Raw genomic sequence first — 22,162 nt, 5'->3', positions numbered from 1 at the left:
CTTTTGTTAGCTTCAAAACGAAACATCAATCTATCTAATGAATTCAACCAATATCGTGTTAACCATCACTAAATAACTAAATGTTAGTATGGATTCGTGAAGGAGTCCAAAATTTTAATCCTGATATTCATTTTGAATGAGAAAAATGCAAATTAAACAAATATCTCGTAAACAAGCTCAAGCCTATTCCAACAATCAATTAATCAGACTTGAACACACAATATTGTTTGATGATAAGCTCAACCTCAATTCATGCTCGAAACAAAATTAAACAAACAAATCTTAAACTCCCAATATTCAACTCCGTTCGCCCCGATTGCAACCTTGTAGTAAGTAGGGGGCTATCTCTTCATTTAATAGTTTTGTTCTAATTTATACCGAAAGAGAAAAAGATGAGCTCAAAAAACTCTCACGGTTGAGATTTATGCAAGAAACGTAACATAATTCCAACTGCAGGTGTCTTGATGCACAAATTTATATATAATCTTCAGAGTGGAATATTAATTCTAATCATCAAGCTCAATGATCTTCACCATGTACGCATCACCAACTTTCTGGCAGACAAGCACACGATCGTGTGATTTTATAAGACCAGAGGCCTTGCCATGATCCAAAGCAACCTTTAGAATCGAATCATGTGTTTCATTTCTAGACTCAGCCTGCAAAACGAGCATGTTTCATTTCATCTAAAGAAGCATGTTTCAGTCATTTTACGACAGAAAAATCTCAATCATTGATATGCTATCTATAATTGAAAGATGTAAATATGCAATGTTATATGCCCTAGTATATGCATTATCAAGATGAATGAAAATGTCTGCATATGAGTACATGTCCATTTCACAAGTCCCAACATTATGCCACACAAAAATTTTAGTATATGTGAAACTTAGGCCCCCTCCCGTCATATTGGGGGAGGATTTTTTTTTTTTTTTGAGTGATAGTAAAATGTGATTGCTATGATATAAAGTTGAAAGAATTTATATGGAAAAGTGAAAAATAAAATAAAATAAATTGTATTGTAACGGGTTTTTTTATTTAAATAGTAATAAAAAAGTCTTGATGTGATATAAAAAGTGAAAAAAGTTAAAAGAATGTTTTGAAATTGATTTTTTTTTTTTAGAGAAGTGAAAATAAGGGAAGGGGGAGGGGAGGGGAGGGGATTACCAAACGGGGAGCCTTAAGTTAAAAACCAAAAATGTTAGTCCACCTAAAGTTGTAATAACATTACCATTTAATTAAGATCGAGTACATATTAAATTATATAAGTCAAAAGAAAAGAAAAAGGTAAAGACCAATAGTTCAGCAAAACAGTGTCTCGTTGTAAAATGAGTTCCATAAAGTGGCTTCATCAGATCAGTGAAATTCCATCTTGGCCTAAGAGGTATCTCAAGCAACAAATTTAGTTCTTACCGGATGTCGAGGGTCTGCAAGCATAGGAAAAAGGCCTCTAATAATTAGTGATTGCCTCGCCTGCCACAAAATTATGAAAAAGAACAGATATCAATGATTAGAGTCGGTTTCAGTCGGTCGATGCAATGCTTAATACTGTAGACAGAATGAAATAATATCATATTCAAATAAATAATATAATTAGGAAGGACACCAAAAAAAAAGGAATATATTTCTTTGATAAAACATGAATATTCATGAATGCAATTTAAAAAATTCAAAAAGCTCATGCACAATAGAATAATGCCACAAATTGCTCTTCAGATATCACTTATGAATCCTGTCAAACGTCAACATTATTAACAACCAAAAAAAAAAAAAAGTAAAAAAAAAAAGAAAAAAAAAAAAAGAAGAAAAAAAAAAGAAAAGAAAGAAAGGAAAGTAGTATCCAAAGTAACACTTTACTGTGGGCAAAAAGCTATAGCTTGCACATGCTTAAACAGAATAGAAGGAAATCTTGCGATCACCAGATCATATTACGGGCAATTCGCACAGCTTTAAATGATCCCCCAGGATTCCCTTGAAGACCAAAAGCAATAACCCAGTAACTTATTTGCTTATCACTTCCGGTGGAACAACACAGAACACAAGACAGGCCCTTCTTGGTGGGGTTACTTATTGCAATAGCAATATGACACAAAACTCACCATAATTTTATGAGGCCACTAAAGCAGAAAAATGATCTTGTCCCCATTGCCCCAAAAAATGGATGGAGAGAATTAAAACAGCAGGCAAGGATTTATGAAAAAAGAAATTTAGTTGTCGAACAAAAGTGTAGAGCCTGATCTCCCCATATAATAATAATCATTACATCTCTTGGCACGAACATAAGACATGAAAAGTCAGTCGCAACTAGCAACTAGCAACTATGAGTAACCGCTTTCTCCAATTCTATAAAATCAAGTTCAACCTCATTCATTCACAACAAAGCAGTATACTGATAAAAAAACAATGAAAATTTTCAATATGAATAAGTGTAGTGATGAAGACAAAATTCAATTTTCCTTTGTCTATTACAGAATTACTTCCCCACAAGTCAGAAACATTACTATGCCTGGAAAGAAGACAGTGGAGGGTGACCTTGAGGGATCAAGATCCAGCGGGTGCATGTATAACTTAACAATAACCGGGGGGGGGGGGGGGGGGGGGGAGGGGGGTTGTGGGGGGCATTACTATGGCTTATTCTAATATCCACCAAACACATGGAAATTGCTGCAACAGAATCCATAAATAAATCAAAGTCAATATACCTCAAAAGCACCAGTAAAAGTCCAGCGGAGTTGATTTGTTTTAAGCTGGGGGATTACAACAGATAAGACAGGCATTGTCGGTCTGTACTTTGCAATTAACCTGCATTAAAAGAAAACAATATAAAAGGTTCAATTACTACACATGCAAGAGTGAGTACGGAAGTTGCAACAAAATTATATATAACATTGTTGATCGTCAAAACCCAACCTCTATAAGAAAGAGCAAAAGTAAGTATATATAAAACCTAATGTCCAAAGGTACAGAACCAATATGCAAATGCATTTTTTTCTTTCTTTCTTTCTTTTTTGCAAGTAATATAACTTTACTAGACAAAGGAGAAAGCTCCAATACACAAGGTGTAGTAAAACTACTCCCAAACAATTGCAATAAAAATTCATAAAATCTAGTAAATTAAGTGAAGTAACGGAATGGACACTACCTAAACAGCCATCCAACCATACAACAATCTCAAAAATAAAGACTTAATAGCATGCCGTGCATGTTCTACACTGTCAAAAATCCTGCTATTCCTGTGTCCAAACTGTCCAATAACACAAACAACATTCCAAACTTTTACACTCTTATTGACGACCAAATTTTCCTCATCAAGCACCCTGGGGTGTGGATGAACTGGCCAAAGGTACCACCTTCCAGTTGGGAGGCCCTGGCTCGAGTCCCCACAGCAAAAAAACTCGCAACTTACCTGACGCCTGAGGGTGAGGGACCGCTCCAGGTATCCGATGTTTATCCATGCATTAACACACTACCTCATCTAATTCGTGGGCCATGTGTACAAAGTTTTCCTCAATATGTAAGCAGTCGAATCACATTATTTGGCATTTCCCATAAGACAGCCAAATAGGAAAACACAAATGACTATATTCCTTTTGTTACCAAACAGTGAAGTAAAAGATGAATAACTAAGTCCCCACCACTTCTGCACATACAAAACCATCCTATGATGAATATATTCCTCCTACTAAGATTGCCTACCATTCAAATCTTTATTAACGCCCACTGTCCAAAAGAAGAAGTAACCTTCCTAGGCACATTTGTACTCTTCAAGGAAACTCACACCATAGACCCTGTTAAAGCATCATAAAACGATCAAACCTTAAATTTTCCAGATACGTGCTAATTTTTAATACATATTTAATAGAGTAGATTGACTTGTACTATGAGAGTTGATTTGTATTTGGGTACTATGTTTTTTGAAAAATTATTTTGATACCGTGTATTGTTCTTTGTACTTATGTACTAACATGTAGTACAGTATTTAAAATACGTAAAAACAATAGTCCAACCCTAGTTGGGATTGTGCCACATTAAACACATCTCCTTTCATGGTATTAGAGCCCCTCCCTCCCTCCCTCCCAAGATAGGCAAAATCAGGGTGAGATAACCAATCGAAGTGACAGGCGTTCTAACGGTCAAAATTTTCATTTCTCCAACACCCACACTCAGCAGCCACAGGATCCTCATCTTTTTAGGCAAGGTTTCTCTCTTTCCTGACCATAATAACAGTCATGAGGTCGGTCAAATTGATTGAACGTAGGACATGCTGTGACTAATTGTCAAGTTCATACTCGTGATCCCCATGATTACACAATGGAGATATGGGACTTGTTGACCTTAAGCGATTCTCTAGCAAAGCAAACATGTTCTCCCTTGTGCTCGCATGGCTTAGTTTCATTCTGCAATTTCTGAACCAACAACTTTTAAGCAGAAGTCAACGATTCTCGTTGATGTCAAGCTATGGAAGATATGCATGATGCTCTTACTCAGAAAAAACTGTATGTTCCTTCACACCTTCCTATGAATGTTGTTGGGTATGGTGGTTTAAGGTCAAAGAGCGTTCATAATGTATCATTGAGCACTTTAAGGCTTGCCTTTGGCATTCCCTGAGCAGGCACGACTTGATTGTGATGAGACATTCAGCTCGTGGTTAATGCTACTGCCATTCGTAGGATTCTATCTGTTGGTATCTCTTACAACTGGCCTATCAAACTACCCGATGCAAAGAATACCTTTTTCCATGGGCATCCTACAGAGAAGGTTTATATGTCACAAACCCTTGGTTTTATTGATCCTTCTTAACACATTGATGATGTGTGTAAGCTACACAGATCTATTTATGGACTTCACCAAGCTCCGACCATGGATTTGTCACTTCTTTCTTCAGGTTTTAACGCGTTGATCCCTCCATGATTCTCCTCCATTGTAGTAAAGACATTGTAGTTCCCTTACTATAAGTTGATATTATCTTGACAGGTTCATCTAACACTTCATTTGTTCTTCATAATTTCTCTCTCAATTTGCAATAAAGGACCTTGGGGTAAATTGCATTCCTTTCTTGGTGTTGAACCTACTCAGTCTTCCTAAGAACTTAATGTTACTCATACTATGTATGTACTCTCTTTTCTTTGTTGGATGAATATGCTTGACTGTAAGCCGTACCCGATACCAGTTGCCCTGATCATAAGCTGTCTACACTTGATTGTCAACCATTAGATGATCCCGCTCACCAACTTCTTGGTGTGCTTTGGCATCTCACTTTCACATCTAACCTGTCCCAACCTAGAGAAAGTACTAGTCACATCTGCGTTACTAACCTAAAAGGATTAGTTGCAATTACAATTGGAGCCCCCTAAAGTTACTTATAAAGCTCAATCTCAGCTAATAAAGAACCAATATGGGACTTGGCACCTCTGTCATACCCCACCCAATGTGAGTTAATTTCAGGAGTGTCACAATATCCCCACTCAAATCCTCGACATCCTTGTCAGGGTACATGTCATGTTGCAGTGTCCTAGTGCTGCAGGATGTTACTTGATTAACTCTGATACTATTTGTCACGACTTAGGGAAAACGCAAACCACATCTGCATTATTTTCCCGAAAGGACTAGTCAAATTTACAATTGAAACTCTTTGAAATCACTTATAAAGCTCAATTTCACCAAGTAAAGAATCCATTTGGAACTTAGCACCCATGCAGAACCTTTAAATCCACCCACCTAATGTAGGACTAAATTTTTAGGGGTGTCACAAATATTTTCTATGTTGTTCAACAAGATTTCCAATTTATGCAATCTCCTCTTAGTATTCATTTATTATTATTATTTTTTTAATAGGTAAGTGCAAATTTTATTAAAAAAACAGCATAAGGTGCCCCTAGTACAAATGGAGTATACAAGAAGCAACAGCCTCAACACCGACCCGACCCAAGCATAACCCAAAAAAACCCAACCCCTAAGCCCCTAAAGCTCACAACCCTCAATCTTATACAACCGCCTATGCTCCACATCAAGTGCAAAGAGTAAGGCCACAATTTCAGCCTCTTTCCCCTTATCCCCAAACCCCATCGAAGAACAAAACATAGACCACTCCAATGGAGAGATAAACTGGGGACCACCCACAGAGAAAGGAAGAGCTTGACTAGAACAACCCCCGCCCAAGACACCACGATCTGCTAGAGGAAGAGAGAACAAGCTCGACTTGATAAACCCCCGCCTTAGAAAGTCCATATCCTTTTGTTCTCCTAGACCCACAGCCGACTTTGGTTTCCTCCCTTTGTGCTTGTACTGAATCAAAGGCTTGGATGTGGGTTCTTCCAAAGAAGAGATTGGAGGAACCCTCCCTTCCGGCGAGCCCATCTCTTGCGAAACATGAGGACCCAAGGCAGACCCAGCAAAACCCAATGCAGAACCATCAAAACCCAACCCAGAGGAAGCTAAAGAGGTAACTGGAAGATGAAAATGGAGAGAATCGGTGCCCGGATCCGAAACCGGGTCCGAAACCGCATCTGGACAAGTACCCGAAAATGAACCCATACCCGGATCTGGATCGAACTCCGCAGCTTTTTTTTTTTTTTATAAGCAGATTTTATTGAAAAAAAAAGAAGCGTAAGGCACCCCTACGTATACAGGAAGTATACACAAGAGAACCACAGCTGACTCAAAAAAAACCCAGGAAACAACCCCCAAGACAAAACCTAGAAAATAAAGAACCAACTAAAATACTACCCGCAAAAGAAACCAAATAGCACCCAAAAAACCAAGAAAACCTGAGAACAACCCACAAAAAAAACCTCAAAGAGACCAACCCTACGACCTATTGGCCTTGTCTCTCCTACACCTCGAAGAAGCTTTGATGTCTCCGTAATTTACGAAACTTTGTAGATTTCGAAGCTCCCTCTTACTCTCGCGTTTCTTGTTCTCAATCATCTCACCCCAAATCTCCCTCTGTCTCTGTTCTTTAGTCACCAACGGATACACCTTGAAGATCTTCTCCGAGAGCTCTGCCTCGATTCTCCAACAATCCTTCTCCCAATTTTGATCGTAAACAATAGGCTGATCCTTCTTCTCTTGAAGCTTTGATACCTCCTTCCTCCACCAATAGACTGCATCTCGAACTTTCTCTCCCAAAGTCAAAACAGTGGATAACTCTGAAATCCGACTAGGATCTTCAGTAGAGTTCTTCTCTTCTACTGGATCTGCAGAGACATGTAAAGAAGAAGCTGCGTGGGCTTTCACAAAAGGATCGAACTCCGCAACCACTAAAGAGAGAACATGCCCCGCCAAAACCGACCCTCTAACCTTCTTCAAAATGGGTTTAAACCCAACCCGGGCACACTTGACACCTAAGGAACGATTGGGCTTCAGTCCCAGCCCAATGATCTGGGCCATAGTCGAGGCAACTTGGTCCAATTCTGACCTGAGGTGCCCGAGAAGATTCTTCCACAATCTAGAATTTTCCAGCTTCAACTTCCTTCTCTTGCCGCCTCCATGATTCCGGTTCGTTGAAAACTTCTCCTTCAACCCCGGTATCTTCTTCTCCATATCAAAGCAATTCACCGCCACTCTCAAATCCTCTTCGTCTCTAAACAGTGACATCGGCAGCAAATCCATCTCGTGCATCTCCGCCATCGGCTCTGCTGTAGCCGAAAACTTACCAGAGGAACCAACCGTCCCACGCACCACCTCTGCGTAAGATGAAACCACCCCACCCTTTTCAAAGCTGACCTTGAAAGGATACCCGTCGGAAGAAAGCTGCACCTTCCCAACTGAAGAAACCTTAGCACCCACCCTCAACCCAGACGCAGACTCTAGAAAAGCCACCAACTTGCTCAGCTCACCTGCAACTCGCTTGCACCCCCGCCCATCTCGACCCTCAGGAAGCCAAATAGACCCTTTCCGGCCATCAACAGCAAAAGAGGCCACCTCCAAAAACCTATAAGCCTGATTTCCCCCTCTCTGAACAATCAGCACCTTTGAAACCTCCCGACAAAACTTCACAAAGTCCTCCACCCCCCGTGACTTCAGCGCCTCCTTCACCATGGCCACCAACCAAGAGGAACACAGTGAGCCCAAAACACCACCCCTGAAAAACACTTCCTTTTTTCCTCCAATCGAAGCTTTGAAGACCCGAACCTCGCCAAAAAGAACTCTTTAGCTTCCACGACAAATCTACGCTCCATGAATGGCCTCGATCGTCAAACTTTGAGAAACCGCATCATGGAACACGAACACAGCAGGACAAAATGGAAAAAAAAAAAAAAAAAAAAAAAAAAACAGAACAAGCTAAACTGAAGTTTTAGTATTCATTTATGTACTGACAACAGTATTTTATGCTACCTTAAGGGCACCTCAAAACATGGTTTATGTTTTCGGACTATGCCTTCTGATCCTCTCACTTGTGATGTGGATGCTAACTAGGCTGGTTGTCCCAATATATCAATCTACAATGTGTGATTGTAGTTTTAATGGTACTACTTCTACATCTTGGCCTATGAAGAAACAAATTGCTGTCTCACAATCAAGTACTAAAGTTGAATATAAGGCTCTCTACATCACTACTACTTCTGATCTTATGTGGGTATCCTATATTGGTTATCCTGTTTCTACCCACTTACTGCTTCCAACAAGTTTGCTAGACAATCAGCACCTAATCCAGCCTTCCATGCCAGAACCAAGCATATTAACGTATCTTATCATTTTCTCCATGATTTGGAGTTTCGTGGCCTTGTTCATGTTGCCTTTGTGTCTTCTTCTCACCAGCTAGATGTTATTTTCACAAAGAGACTTCCATCACCTTCCTTCACGTCTTGATCCACGCTGTTGTTTTGAGGGGTGAAATAGAGTATGCTTGTACCATTAGAGTTATCTTGTACTTGTACTTGTACTTTGTACTTATGTGCTAACATCCTTCACAGGATTTTACACACAAGTACAACAGTCCAACCCTATTTTGAGTTGCGCAGCAGTCAGATAAATTCAATCCTTTCAATTTTATCTCCATTATGTATTTGCATTTGAATGTAAACTTATAATTGACAATAAAAACATGAAAAGGTACACTTATAACTTCATGTGTACTTAGGGGCACCTTACGCTTTCGATGAGATTGGTTTATTACTTATAAAAAATAAAAAATGAAAAGGAAGGGGGTGAGGGGGCAGGGAGAGTGAGAGTGAGAGTGAGAGAGAGAGGACCTTGCAGCTCTTCCAGATGAAGTGAAGCAAATGATTACGGAGGCCTTTACCTTGATGGCTGCACGTACCTAAAATTTAAGGGGGAAAAATTATGGGTATATTTGTTAACGATTTAGAAGTGTTTTGATTTGAAATTTTTTTTGATGTGATATAAACTTGAGAAGTATTTTGGTGGGGTCCAAAATTTGAGAAAATGCTTTTCATGGGATCCACTTAAGAAAAATGTTTGGTAAACTTTTTGGAAAGTGTTATATGTTTTCAAAGAAATAAATACTAAATGTGCTTATTTTGAGAAAACACAAATAGGTATGGTGCCGACTTCTTACTTATTAAAAAAAAAAAATTAAAGAAAAGGGTGGTCGTGCGGCCACCCTTAATGGAGGAGAGGCGGCCCTCTCCTCCATTGGGGGTGTTGTGCGGCCGCCTCTCCTCCATTGGGGGTGCTGTGCGGCCATCTCTTTTTCTTTCATGTTTTTTTTAATCTTTTTACAAACAATAAGTAAACTCCCTACACCTAAAAAATTAAGCACCTATTTTCTAAAAAAATTCTTATAAGATGGCGTGAAAAGTTTTCTTAAAAAAAGTTTTCCAAAAAGTCTGTTGTGTTTTGTTTGTTTTTAAAGTGTTTGTTGCTGTGTTTTGAAAAGTGAATCGCTTGTTAAATATTTTGAGAAAAAGTGTGTTTTTGGTTTTGAAAAGAAAAAAAATACTTTATACTTTTTGAAACTGAACGTAGCCTATATTTTCAAAAGAGACTCAACTTATCTTTTATTAACAAAAATAAAGAAAAAAAATCTCGTTGACCAGTAATCTACATTATGGTAACAAGTAGGATAGATTTAATGTATAAACATCACAAGAAAGTACCGCAGTGGAAGCAATAGATTCCAAGTGGGTCATTGGTTCTCCAACATATTTGACAGTCTTCTTGAAATACAGATCTTGATTGAAAACCTTCTCTGCCTGCAGACAACATTTTAATTAAATAGACTCAATCCAAAGTGGACCAAAAAAAACGGGGGTAATTGCAGAAGCAAGAACTTCTTGGAGATTTTTCCATATCAAAAAAACTTGTGATGATCCAGAACATGGTGTGTGCATCATAATAAGACCAAAGAAGGTTTCATTTTCTTTGAACTTTGAAACTTCTCTTTCACTGTCATACACAAGACCTGTGCATAGTACCACTAGCCAAGGGCTACATGTGACAGAAATATGGCTACAATTTAGAGAGAGAGAGAGAGAGAGAGAGAGAAGGGAAAAAAAAGACTGAACAGTCCTGCAAACTTAAGTTGGAAAGAGAGAGAGGATATTGTTTTCCATATCACTAAAACAGGTAGATTATACATATATAATACGGGAAAGTCTAATACATAGAGTTTCTACAAAACATGGTGCAACTAAGCTGGATATGTAATTTTATAACAACAATGTAAACTATAACAGGTGTAATCATTGTTAGAGAAGTAGACTGGATTTTCAGTTTTCTGGATCAAGGTTTTGAACAGAACCAAGGGTAGTCACCAACATGACAACCCATGTAAGACATTTTTACTAGGTGGACTTCTAACTCTTTGGATTAGACACCTGCATGAAGAAGTCCCATTTGAAAAAGAAATTAAAAAATTAAAAACAGAAATAGAAGATTCTTATTAAGACTTTTCTCATATTGTGACTTCTAAGGAGCCATTGACGGCAAACAAGATTACAAAGAAGCTGATTAGGTTACAGAGTGCAGATTTGGAATTGAACTACCCCTGATGCCTGTACAATGTCATGAGTAAAGCCAGCAGCGGGAAAAATTCATCTTAGAATTATAGACATGCTTCAGCTTAATACCTTTCTCCTTCCAACAATAACAGAGAGAGAGAGAGATTAAATATTGAAGAGTGTTACTTCAACTCTAGTAAATGGAGTTACACAATCAAAATAGGGTCGCAAGGCATTTATTTACCCAGCAAAGAGGAAAAAAAAAAGATAGAGGAAAGAGGACAGAGGACAGAAAGAGAATGGTAGGGGTTAAGAAATGGACTTTTGAAAAACAATGGCAAGACTTACCTCTGCACATATCTTTCCAACAATGGAAATGGTCTCAACCGGGTACAATCCCCGAAGGGTCTCTGCACCTAGAAGAATCGCATCACTCCCTAACAAAAAAAGAGGTCAACAACTATAAGATTCCAGACTGGTGAATATCCGTAGCTGTAGTGACAGTGGTGCTCAAGAAAACGCAATATGTGCAAAAAGACACCGATAGAGCAACATAGTCTTTCATATCAACGGAATGAATAAACATCCAGAACAACAGTAAATTCAACGGCTATCCACCAAAAGTAATAATAGAATACATTCTGTCTGAATTCTGAAAGTTACCATCCAATACTGCATTGGCAACATCTGTTGCTTCGGCACGAGTAGGTCTCAGGTTGTCAGTCATACTGTCCACAACACGAGTAACCACAGCAGGCTTTCCAGCCATGTTGCACTTGTAAACAGCAGCCTTTTGAAATAAAAACACCTGCCAATCCATAGACAAAGATTACCAGCAAGTCATAACAGGTCCAATAATGGAACACAAACATACTCCTACCAGTAAAAAGAGACTTGTGATAATGCATGTTCTTATTAATGAAAGTATCTTCCTTAATTTGATTGGCATCAGATAAAAATCAACCTTTTGATAACAGTTCCTTCAATATCCAAGTTCATCTCAAAATGGAACGTAGTATATGCATGTTAACTAGCACATAGATGCATGCAGCCATGCAGGGCTGATGTGACAACCAAACAGTCAGCCCATGATAATTACCTTATACAAATGTGGAATAAAAATCAGCCTTTTGATGTCAGTTTCTTCAATACCCAAGTCCATCTCAAAATGGAATGTAGTATATGCATGTTAACTAGCACATAGATGCATGCAGCCATTCAGTGCTGATGTGACAATCAAACAGTTAGCCCATGATAATTAGCTTGACAAGTGTGGAATTCTTCATGAAGTGACAAGTAGATACACAGATAAGTGTTGTGTATGCTATACTTGCAAATGATGGACTAGAATATTGAAAGGGTAGCAGTTCTAAGACCTCAACATTCTCAAAATCCTAAAATCGATTCCTCCTCTCTTAGTCTGCAGTATAAATCTGGACTTCCTAAAATGCCTCCAGTTTACGTATCTGACATCCCTCTAAATAAATAACAAGTGAAGCAAACAACTTAATCAGTGTGGTAGTTGAATTATCAGGCCCCTTCTTTTCCCTGTGATGATAAGTGTAAGGTCATATCTAGCGCCATCACACAACCAAATAGGATCAAACCCATAACTTCACCTTCCATCCATTTTTTTTTTTTTTTTTTGGGGTGGTGGGGGAGGGATAAGAAGCCATTTGGTCTAAAGACCATTGACTAGCAACATAATATTTATTCCATGTTCAGGTTTCAAAACTACCTTCTCTGGTGGGAGATCTAACCCCAAATTTCCACGAGAGACAATGATACCATCTGCTTCCCTTAAGATCTCATCAAAATGAATTAATCCCTGCAAGAATACATAAGAAAGAAAAAAAAATGCATACTCAAAATCATATTCAATCACAACACCATTTATGTATAGCTCCTACTTATCAAAAAAAAAAAAATGTATAGCTCCTATCCTACTACCATTCTTTTCCACCATTGCATTGCCTAGACGCAGATGGTGGGTTCCACAACAATGTGGTGGTGTGCCTACCATTTGTGTCTACATTGTAAATGAAGGGATAAGCAGCTGGTTGCAGGAATAGAATTATTGTTCATGCACCTCACCTCTACGTTTTCGATCTTCGCAAAAATTTGAGCTTGGCGGAGGCCACCTAATTTAGAAAGAAACTCACGGGCCTACACAATGGCAAGAACAGTCACAGTCGAATGTGAGAGGGAATTAAAAGAACAATAATTTATTGCAGTACACTATAGAGCTGGAAAAGACATCATAAATTTGATCTATAAGCTAACCCATCATGAGGTCAAGAACTAATAAGAAACAACGAGGATGAAGTTGGAAGCTAATATAAAAGAACAAGGATGACTAAGATGGGAGAGGGGTAGCAGTCAAAATAATAAAACTGAAATAAGAAAAATAAGCTAAACAAGATTTCCCAGGAGGAACAGTCCTTACTTGGCGAATATCTTCTGCATGCCGTGTATATGACAATGAGAGGAAGTCTATACTGTTTTGAGCGCCCCATGTGCTTATAACCTGATATTAATCAACAAACTGTCATGAAAGAACTTAATATGAAAACTGAGAACATATAAAATATCATTTTCATGACATAAAGAACTCAATGTGACTGACTCCAATTAGTTGACAAGGACCCATAGAAATGACCCAATTTTTTTGGGATTAAGCCTGAGCTAAGTTGAGTTGAATCAGAACGTGTAAAATATCCTAGAGCGGAAATTGCACCAATTTTATTCATATAGTTGGTCATGAAACCAATTTTACAGACATCATCCTATTAAAGTGAATGTCCATCCTGATCTGTCAATGAATAATTAGAAGTGTTCAGTTAATCATAATCTTTCGAAACAATGACAATAAAGTAGGGCCCAATGTCACTATTAAAAGGAATTAGGAGGAACATATGCCTGACATTATAAAATTTGAAAGGTTTTTATGGCTGCCAGAAGGAATGACAATCAAGTAATGTAACTCAAGAGTTCATATATCTGTTAAAACATCCAATCTAAAAGCTTAAATTAGTAGGTGGAAAGCCTGAACAAGCACTGGGCTCAAACCCAACCAGTGTTGAATCATTCTTTGAAAATGTCTGAACATTCGATTTTAATTCTATGTTCCCCTTGGAAATATATAAGACAACCCTACCTTTCCAACATTAATGGGTGATACGAATTAGGTAAACACATAACAGTCATAGCTGATTTTTTGTGCGGCATGTCTGGGGAAAAGAGAACAACTTACCTCCTTATCTTTATCAGTGAGTGTAGGTAGATCGATACGAATTTGAGAGACATGCAAAGTATACAATGTCCCAGACAAAGTAGCAGAATTCTTTATTAAACAGACCACATCATCTCCGTTCACCTCAGTGACCTGCATTGTGAAAGCAAAACTTCATGTATTACTGGTAACCATATAACACCAAATTTGTGAATTTTCTTCAAATATCGGCAGCATTTCATTTTTCAGAGTAAAGTTCACTCGCATGGCTTGTATAAAGACAAGCAAACTTGAGAATGGAAATATTTTTGTCGCATTTTGAAACACATGATCAAGACAGATAATGTCTGACTATGCCAGTAGGTAATTTGATGTCCCTAATTTTATAGTTAAATATCATATCCAATAAGCATGAACCTGATAACTAAACTCATTTTTTCAGTGTTGCCTTACCTCCAGCCACACAGAAGTAGTTTCGCTTCCTGTAAACAGGTATTGACCAATAAATATAGTGTCCCCCTTCTTCACTGCCTGCAAAGACCAAATCAGTAATACTAACAAATATCTAGCAGCAAAAATCCATGCCGTAGAATAAATAAATACCTAGAATATCATTCTATATCTCCATCATAAATTTAGGAGTAAACAAGATGGAACAGGAAATAACAGTAAGAGGAAAAGAAAACTCGTTGAAAATAGTCCCCTGAAGAGGAGTTCCCGCCAACTCTCACAGCTGCATAGGATATAACATAGAGAAAAAAAAAAAAAAAAAAAAGTGTTCTAACTGTGTAGACAAGCAAAAACATCTGATATAGCTCAAAAACCCTAAAGAATGGCATGAGTAGCAAGAGTTCCAAAACAGAACTTTTTGTCAATTTAAAGGTTTTGTAATTAAATGCCTGAGATTGACTATTTTTACTTCCAATTTCTGCTACTAATGCTTCTCAGAAGACAAGTCTTCACTAAGTGAACGCATTGTGCAAGTAATTTAAGCCAATTTGAGAGTCCAAGACATTCCATGATTCCTTTCAAAACCTGGATACATGATAAGGAAGACCTACAGCGACTGATGGCAAGAAATCATGTACAGTCCTAATCAAGTTTGACAAACAAAAATAAGATTAAGCAAACCAGAACTGGAATTGTGAAGAAGTGCAGAAAAAAAATGAATATTTACTCCCATCATATGCCAAATTTCTATTGGACAAATACATAATATAGCTTTCTTCTCTTTGTTCGGTGAAAAGCATCTGAACATTCCTTGGTTCAGACAAATTCATTTACTTACCAAAATAAATAAGCATCTGAACAAGTACCTAACAGTAAGTATGCCACTGGCATCCAACTTAAACTCAAACGCCCATAGTTAACTCCACGGACTGTTAAGGAAACCAAAAATCCAGTCAAGTGAGGATATGCTGGCCAGTTTTTTGGTATAGAGTTGGGTAGACTCAAAAGAGTTACTTCATAAACTTTCTGAAAGAAACATATAGATGCAGCAGAATTTTATGAATAGAAAGACAGTTTCCAGAAGGGAAAACAGCTACTAATGTGTGAACCAAAATATGTATCTTACAGAAATAGCCCAGCCATTGTCAAAGTGATAAGTTTTTCTAAAGTCAAAAACTAATATAGATCATGAAAAAAGAAAACAAAAAAAAATAAAATAAAATAAAAATGCTGACCTTTGATAACCCACAAAAGTTTATGGGTAATAGATTTGAAGTAGCTTCTTTTTCTTGATCAGGTGTGAGGACAACCAATGTATCTGCTTGAAGGGAAATTGGGTGCTCAGTTTTATTGACAACTTGCAACTCTGGACCCACAGTATCTAGCATTACCTGAAATAGAAGAATAAAAAAATTAAGTTCACATTGTCCCATTTTGCAAAGCAAAGAATTCAAGAACTAAATTAGAGTAGCAAATTATTTCTGAGAAATCTAATTATTGGCTAAATTTGACCTTAAACAGTTAAATTTGCATCAGTGAAAATACTAATGTCGCTACAGAATATGAAAGTATTGTGAATACAATAACGTCAGCCTTACCGCACAGAGCTTCCTGGTACTCTTAACTGCTATCTTTAAGTTTTCCAATGTCTCTTGGTGAAATTCAGCATCGCCCAATGAAAAATCGAACCGTGCCACTAACATTTCGTGAAAAAAGAATTGAGAAAAAAAAAAACGTTAAATTTAACCCTGAAAACAAGTCTAGCTGACTGCAAAACTTAATTGGGAGGGGAGGGGAGAACTACAGTATCAAAAAAAAAAAAAATCAAAAAAGAAGAAGCAAGTGATACTAATTTCACGGCTCCAGAAAAATGTATTGATGCAAATCCAAAGTAAAGTTTATTGAATGTGTTTCTCAATAACTGAGACCAACTAAATTCAGACCTCCAGTAAACTGAGTCTAAACTGCTGGTTATGTCATAAGGTGGGTAAAGGCAAATTTAGGAATACTAAGGGTAATATTCACATTTGTTCAAATTGGGGGATTAATCCCCAAATTATGGTATAGGTTGTTTTGTTGGTTTTTGTTTTGTTTTACAATGATTCTGAGAGTTGAGGTTTTGAAGTATGTTTCAAAATCTGATCTCTGCTTTTTCTTTTTTACGGGCAGATTGTAAAGGGTTACAGTTGTTGATATAAAATTGATTCCCATTCATCAAAAAAAATAAATTGGTTATGTCATATCTCCCGAGCCCGCAAAAACAATGATATTTATATCATTTCTTGCAAGAAACATGGATTAAGTGAAATAAAAGGGACAAGAAATTATAACACTCAATATTTAGACAAGGCAACAGATGGGGGCAATACCGGACATTCCTGCCTTCAGGCAATCGGAAATTATCTCAACTGATCGTGATTTCGGACCGAGTGTTCCGACAATCCTCGTCATTGCTGGAAAGAAAGTCTGCAGACAGTGTATCAGAAACAACATTCAAACTCTTATTTCAATCACAACCTAATCTCACCAGGAAAAAAAAAATCTGCAAACACCAAAAGCACCTAAACCAAAAACATTTCTGTTTGGTTTCCACATGGGATTTAAAAAAGAAAAACAAGAAAGAAAAATCAAGCTTAGCATATAAACGAAGTCACTGTTTCCGAATAATTACAACTATAAGGGCAACTGGGTATCAGTATTTCATTATAACATAGAAGAAATGAAATGGTCAATACTGAAACAAATCACTGTTTTACTAAAATTTCTAAGTAAACAACGATATAAAATCCTGCAAATAGTATAAACTTTTTCTCTGATTTCTTTTCATTTCTGTGAACATTGATTTAACCATTAATAAAATAAAAAAGAAAAAAAGAAAAGAAAAAGAAAAAAACACACTATTAACTGGGATTAGCACCACTAGTAAGTACTCACAGGCTTTGAGGGCTCGAGGATCGAGGCCATCCTTATGGGTTCCTCAAGAAGCAAGTGATTCGCATTCATTTTCTGGTGATCAGAGGATGAAACCAAAGAGAGAAAAACAGCTTATGGGGGAAATTATTTGATGGGTTCTGCTTCTTTTCTGTATATGATGCTCCTTTTGCTAGTCCAATTGAGCTTTATAGCAAGCGAGTACGGTCACAGTCTAGGACTCGAAGACTAGGAACAGGGAAGAATCGCGGTGACAGAGAGAGAGATGTCTTCTAAAACAGGAAAATTAACACCCTGTTTTGGTGCGTCCATGTGGCTCGATTCCATGGTGTTGGACGGTTCGGATTCACGCACCTTTTTTTGTTCTCTCTTTTGGCAAGTACGTGGGTTTCAAGCACAAGGGTTTTTCAGTCGGTGGTTTCAATGTCCTATCACCGCGGTAAGTGGGCAAGCATTTGCTTGATTAATTAGGGTTAGTCTGTTCAATATAATTTTTATATTACATTAATTACTTTTTATTATTATTATTAAAAAAAATAATTGCATTATTGGTATATGAAATTGGCCTAAATTACGAATCACTCCATATGATACTATAATTATAAATCACTCCCTAAAACTGTTTTTCATCCACAAAATAAAAAAAATCCGTTAGTAGATTACAATACAAATGATATTTAGAGGCTGTCTCACTATTTATATAACGTGACAAACTAACGGATTCCATTAACTTGATTAACGAAAAATGGGTTTAAAGAGTGATTCGTAATTATAATTTACCACAAGAATCCTCCATAAACTTTTTGTAATTATCCCTGGAAAAAGCTTAACTCTAAAACTTTTATCAAAGACCATTGAATTTAAGATTGATGACTATTAAACTCGAATTATAATTTTAAAAAGTATATCAACTTTGAGATACTAGAATAACAATAAAAAGATTATCTTTAGCATTACTTCAATTTCACATTCAAATGCATTGTGAATGTGAAATTTATATGATTATAAATTGTTTTTTTGCCTTTTTTTTTTATTAGGAAAAATGTAAAAACAGACTTAGTAGTTCACATAATTTATAATTAGCTCACATAGCTCACTGTGGTATTGAAATAAACTAAAAGGTTCATTGGGTATGCCAAAATAAAATTAAAAATTAGCTCGTTAATATATTTTTAGATGATGTGATATAGATATAAAAGTAATTTTGAGTGTTTTACATTTATATTATTTGTTAATATTTTTCTCTTGAAAAATAAATAATTCTCTTTATCAAATAAAATCTTAATCGTTCTTTCTTTTTAACCCAATTAATTAAAAGATTTTTACTAGTGTAGTGTATAATTTATAAACAATTTACAAATCGAGGGTATGTTATATTAATAAACTAATACATTTTTATGAGAATGCGAATGATTGATAGTTGTAGAATCGATTATCCTATAATTCAATGGTAATATTATAATTTTTCAACTTTAATTTAAAATGACTCGGAGTATCAAAATTCTCATACAATTTTCAGACAACACAAGGGCATGTTTGAGAGTGGTATTATATTGCGTTATATTTTATTATGTTTGAAAATGTTGTTTGGGTGGGTTTTTCGGGCTTTACCAGACTCGCTTTTCGACCCACCCCCAGACGCCCAAGGTTGGCTCTACCAGTCCTTAGGGGGTGGATCAGTTACCCTCACAATTAATAGGATGTGGTTAAGGCATTCACGATCAATTTTAAGGGATGACTTAGCCACCCCCGTCTAATTTGAGGGTGGCTCAACCACCTCCAAAAAAAGTGGCTAGGGGTGGCTTGGGCAACCCTAAGTGGTTTCAAGGGTGGTCGGCAACCCCCAAACAACTGTTGGGAGTGGTCGGGCACCCTTGTTGGGGTGGTTTTCAAACCACCTCAATTTCGTTTTTTTTTTTTTTAAAAAAAAAAAAAAAATCAGTTTTTTAGTTTTATAATAATAATAATTAAATCATTTTTATATATATCTTTCTTAATTATATTCAATTCAATTCACATTCTCAAATATTTTTTTCAATTTTTTTTTCAGATTATCTAAAATCTAAATCACCCGAACATAATTTTAAAACTCAATTTTTTTTTTTTCGCTATTCACAATTTTAAATATAATAAAATATAATCCAAAAAAATTCAAACACTCAAACAAACCTAACTATCTGAATTGATACTTAGGACCAACCTAATAATGAACTATATTTAAGCGTGAGACATGACCGTCCAGTTACGGAAAATATGCTATAAAAGGCAACATACACCAAATAAAAAGGATTTTTTTTTTTTTTTCCTCATTATTTTTTACATGAGTAATGCTACATATCATCCCCTTGTCCTCCTTTTGTCACCCCAAAATTGATGTGGCTCTTAAAATCACCATTGGATCAAAATCCAAGAGTGATATATCAAAAATTCAATGGTGATTTTAAGAGCCACATCAATTTTGGGGTGACAAAAGGAGGACAAGGGGATGATGTGTAGCATTACTCTTTTACATTACTTACTAACTTACTAACTTAAACATTGAAATTATTTTCTGTTGATCCGCTTCGACGAACTCTTTGCAGACCAACAAGCTGTTTTACTAAGTTCTTCTTCCCAATATTTTCTATCGTCACCACAACACTGTTCTAAGAGTACTATCAATAGTTTTTCTTAAATTTTGAAACCAAATCATTTTTTGTTTTCTTATTTAAATAAGCTCAACAATTATTATTATTTTTATACTATTTAAATATTTTTTAAATTAAATGATAAGAAAAAAAACCATTTAAATTTTGTTTCTAATAAATGCTCGAGAAAAGAGAAAGCTCTTTTATATTAAAATAATATTAAGAGAACTATTTTTGCTTCCCTAAATTTATGGTACAACTTTTAATTTTTTTGGTCTTTAATAGTTTTTCCTACATTTAAAAAATTGAATGAGTTTTAAAGAAGTTGGCAACTTGCTGCTAAATTTTTCTTAAAAAAAAAAATCGTCAATTTAAGGAATTAAATTCACTTTACAATAAATTCTTTTATATTTTTCTTATATTATTTAAATTAAATAATAGAAGAAAGAGAGATGAAAGATAATGGCTCGTTTGGGTGTGCGATTTTTTTTTTTTTTTTTTGTATTATATTCTACTATTCTATATTACATTTAAAATTATGAATACTTAGAGTACTTGTTTTTTGAAATTATGTTTGGATGGTTTAGAGAACTTGAGATAAAAGTAAAAAAAGTTTAATAAAATCTCAGTAGAATTTGAATTCCAAAAAATAACCCAAACTTGTTTCTGAAAAATAATAAAATATAATTAAAAAAAGGTGTTACCCAAACCTATCCTCAAATTATTTAAATATTATTTCAAATAAATACTAAAAGAGAAAGAAAAAAAAATATTAAGATAACCACTTTTGTTTTCCTTGATTATTAAGTAAATATAGTGTGATTTGTTTTCTCATCTAACTTCTCCTTTAAGATTTTATTCTTGTTTTTGTGTGAATATTTATATATATTTGTTTATATTTAGGGCCTGTTTGGCAACCCATTCCCTCTTTTTTCTTTTTTCTTTTTCACTTCTTCCAAAAAAAAATATCAACTTTGTTATGATAGAAATCCGATTCTGCCCAAATGGGCTAGGATCGTGGCCCATTAAGGCTTACCAAGATTGTCATATCCAACAGACACAAAGATTAGACGTAACTACATAAAGATCAAGGAAGGTTAGAAGTCGGTATCAAGTCGGTTAAAGACCGACTTAGCAACTAACAACGACCATGAAGGAAGTCCCACGACTCCACGATATTAAATCGGTTAAAGACGGACTTGGCAACTTACAACGACTAGAAAGGAAGTCCCACGACTCTAAGATATTAAGTCGGTTAAAAATCGACTTGGCAACGATCGTGGAAAATACATCTCAGTCCCATGATCCGCACAAAACGGAGGTAGCCCCACGATCTAATGCCGGTTGAGGGTTGACTCCGCAACCTTTGCGGAGTCTGAACCACGACGCCATGATCTAAAGTCGGTTAAAGACCGACTTGACAACGATAGTGGGGAGTACACCTCAATCCCATGATCCGAGGGTTGACTCCGCAACCTTTACGGACTTTGAACCACGACGCCATGATTTCAAGTCAGTTAAAGACCGACTCGACAACGATCGTGGGAAGTACACCTTAATCCCACGATCCGAATAGTCGACAAGCACTCCGAATTTGACATGTGGTCCAATAGAAGAACATGATCGCTCTCAACATTTTATGTATAAATACCTCACGACTAGACAAATAAATTTTAGATTGCTCATAGTGATTAAGAGTGATATACACTTAGGATAATACTGACAAAATCATCGGAGGAGGATTGTCAAACTCCCCCCGACGTAATTTTCTATTTTACAGGACAGCAGAAATAGGCTCTTTTAGTTCATCAGCTATTATACCAGAAACTATTCTAATAAACTTCAAAATATTTTAACTTTTTTTATTTTTATATCATACCAACATTTTTTTTATTTTTATTAAAATAAAAAAAATTCATTACAATACAATTTTTTTTTTACTTTTTCATATAAATTTTTTGTCCTTTATACGAGAGGCCTGGTTGCCAAACGGGGCGTTAGCTGATGAGCCGCCGGGC

The 22,162-nt window shown here is 36.2% G+C and overlaps 1 protein-coding gene across 1 annotated transcript; it reads right to left on the bottom strand.

Annotated features, from left to right (window-relative positions):
• Window positions 1-168: 168 nt before the first annotated feature.
• On the bottom strand, window positions 169-17,842 carry LOC133880006 (pyruvate kinase 1, cytosolic-like). Its single transcript, XM_062318849.1, has 16 exons — window positions 17,521-17,842; window positions 16,956-17,052; window positions 16,185-16,282; window positions 15,822-15,977; window positions 14,590-14,667; window positions 14,158-14,289; window positions 13,351-13,431; window positions 12,999-13,070; window positions 12,643-12,732; window positions 11,568-11,712; window positions 11,253-11,341; window positions 10,062-10,157; window positions 9,195-9,262; window positions 2,703-2,802; window positions 1,414-1,473; window positions 169-659 (listed from the first exon to the last, which is right to left on the bottom strand). The coding sequence occupies exons 1-16, from the start codon at window positions 17,587-17,589 to the stop codon at window positions 507-509; spliced, it is 1,584 nt and encodes a 527-aa protein (XP_062174833.1). The 5' UTR covers window positions 17,590-17,842; the 3' UTR covers window positions 169-506.
• Between the last annotated feature and the right edge of the window lie 4,320 nt (window positions 17,843-22,162).

Source organism: Alnus glutinosa, chromosome 10 (assembly GCF_958979055.1).
Source record: "Alnus glutinosa chromosome 10, dhAlnGlut1.1, whole genome shotgun sequence".
In the NCBI taxonomy this organism is placed as follows: Eukaryota; Viridiplantae; Streptophyta; class Magnoliopsida; order Fagales; family Betulaceae; genus Alnus; species Alnus glutinosa.
Note: the sequence above shows the minus strand (reverse complement) of the source record. Positions and strands in the feature narration are given on the sequence as shown.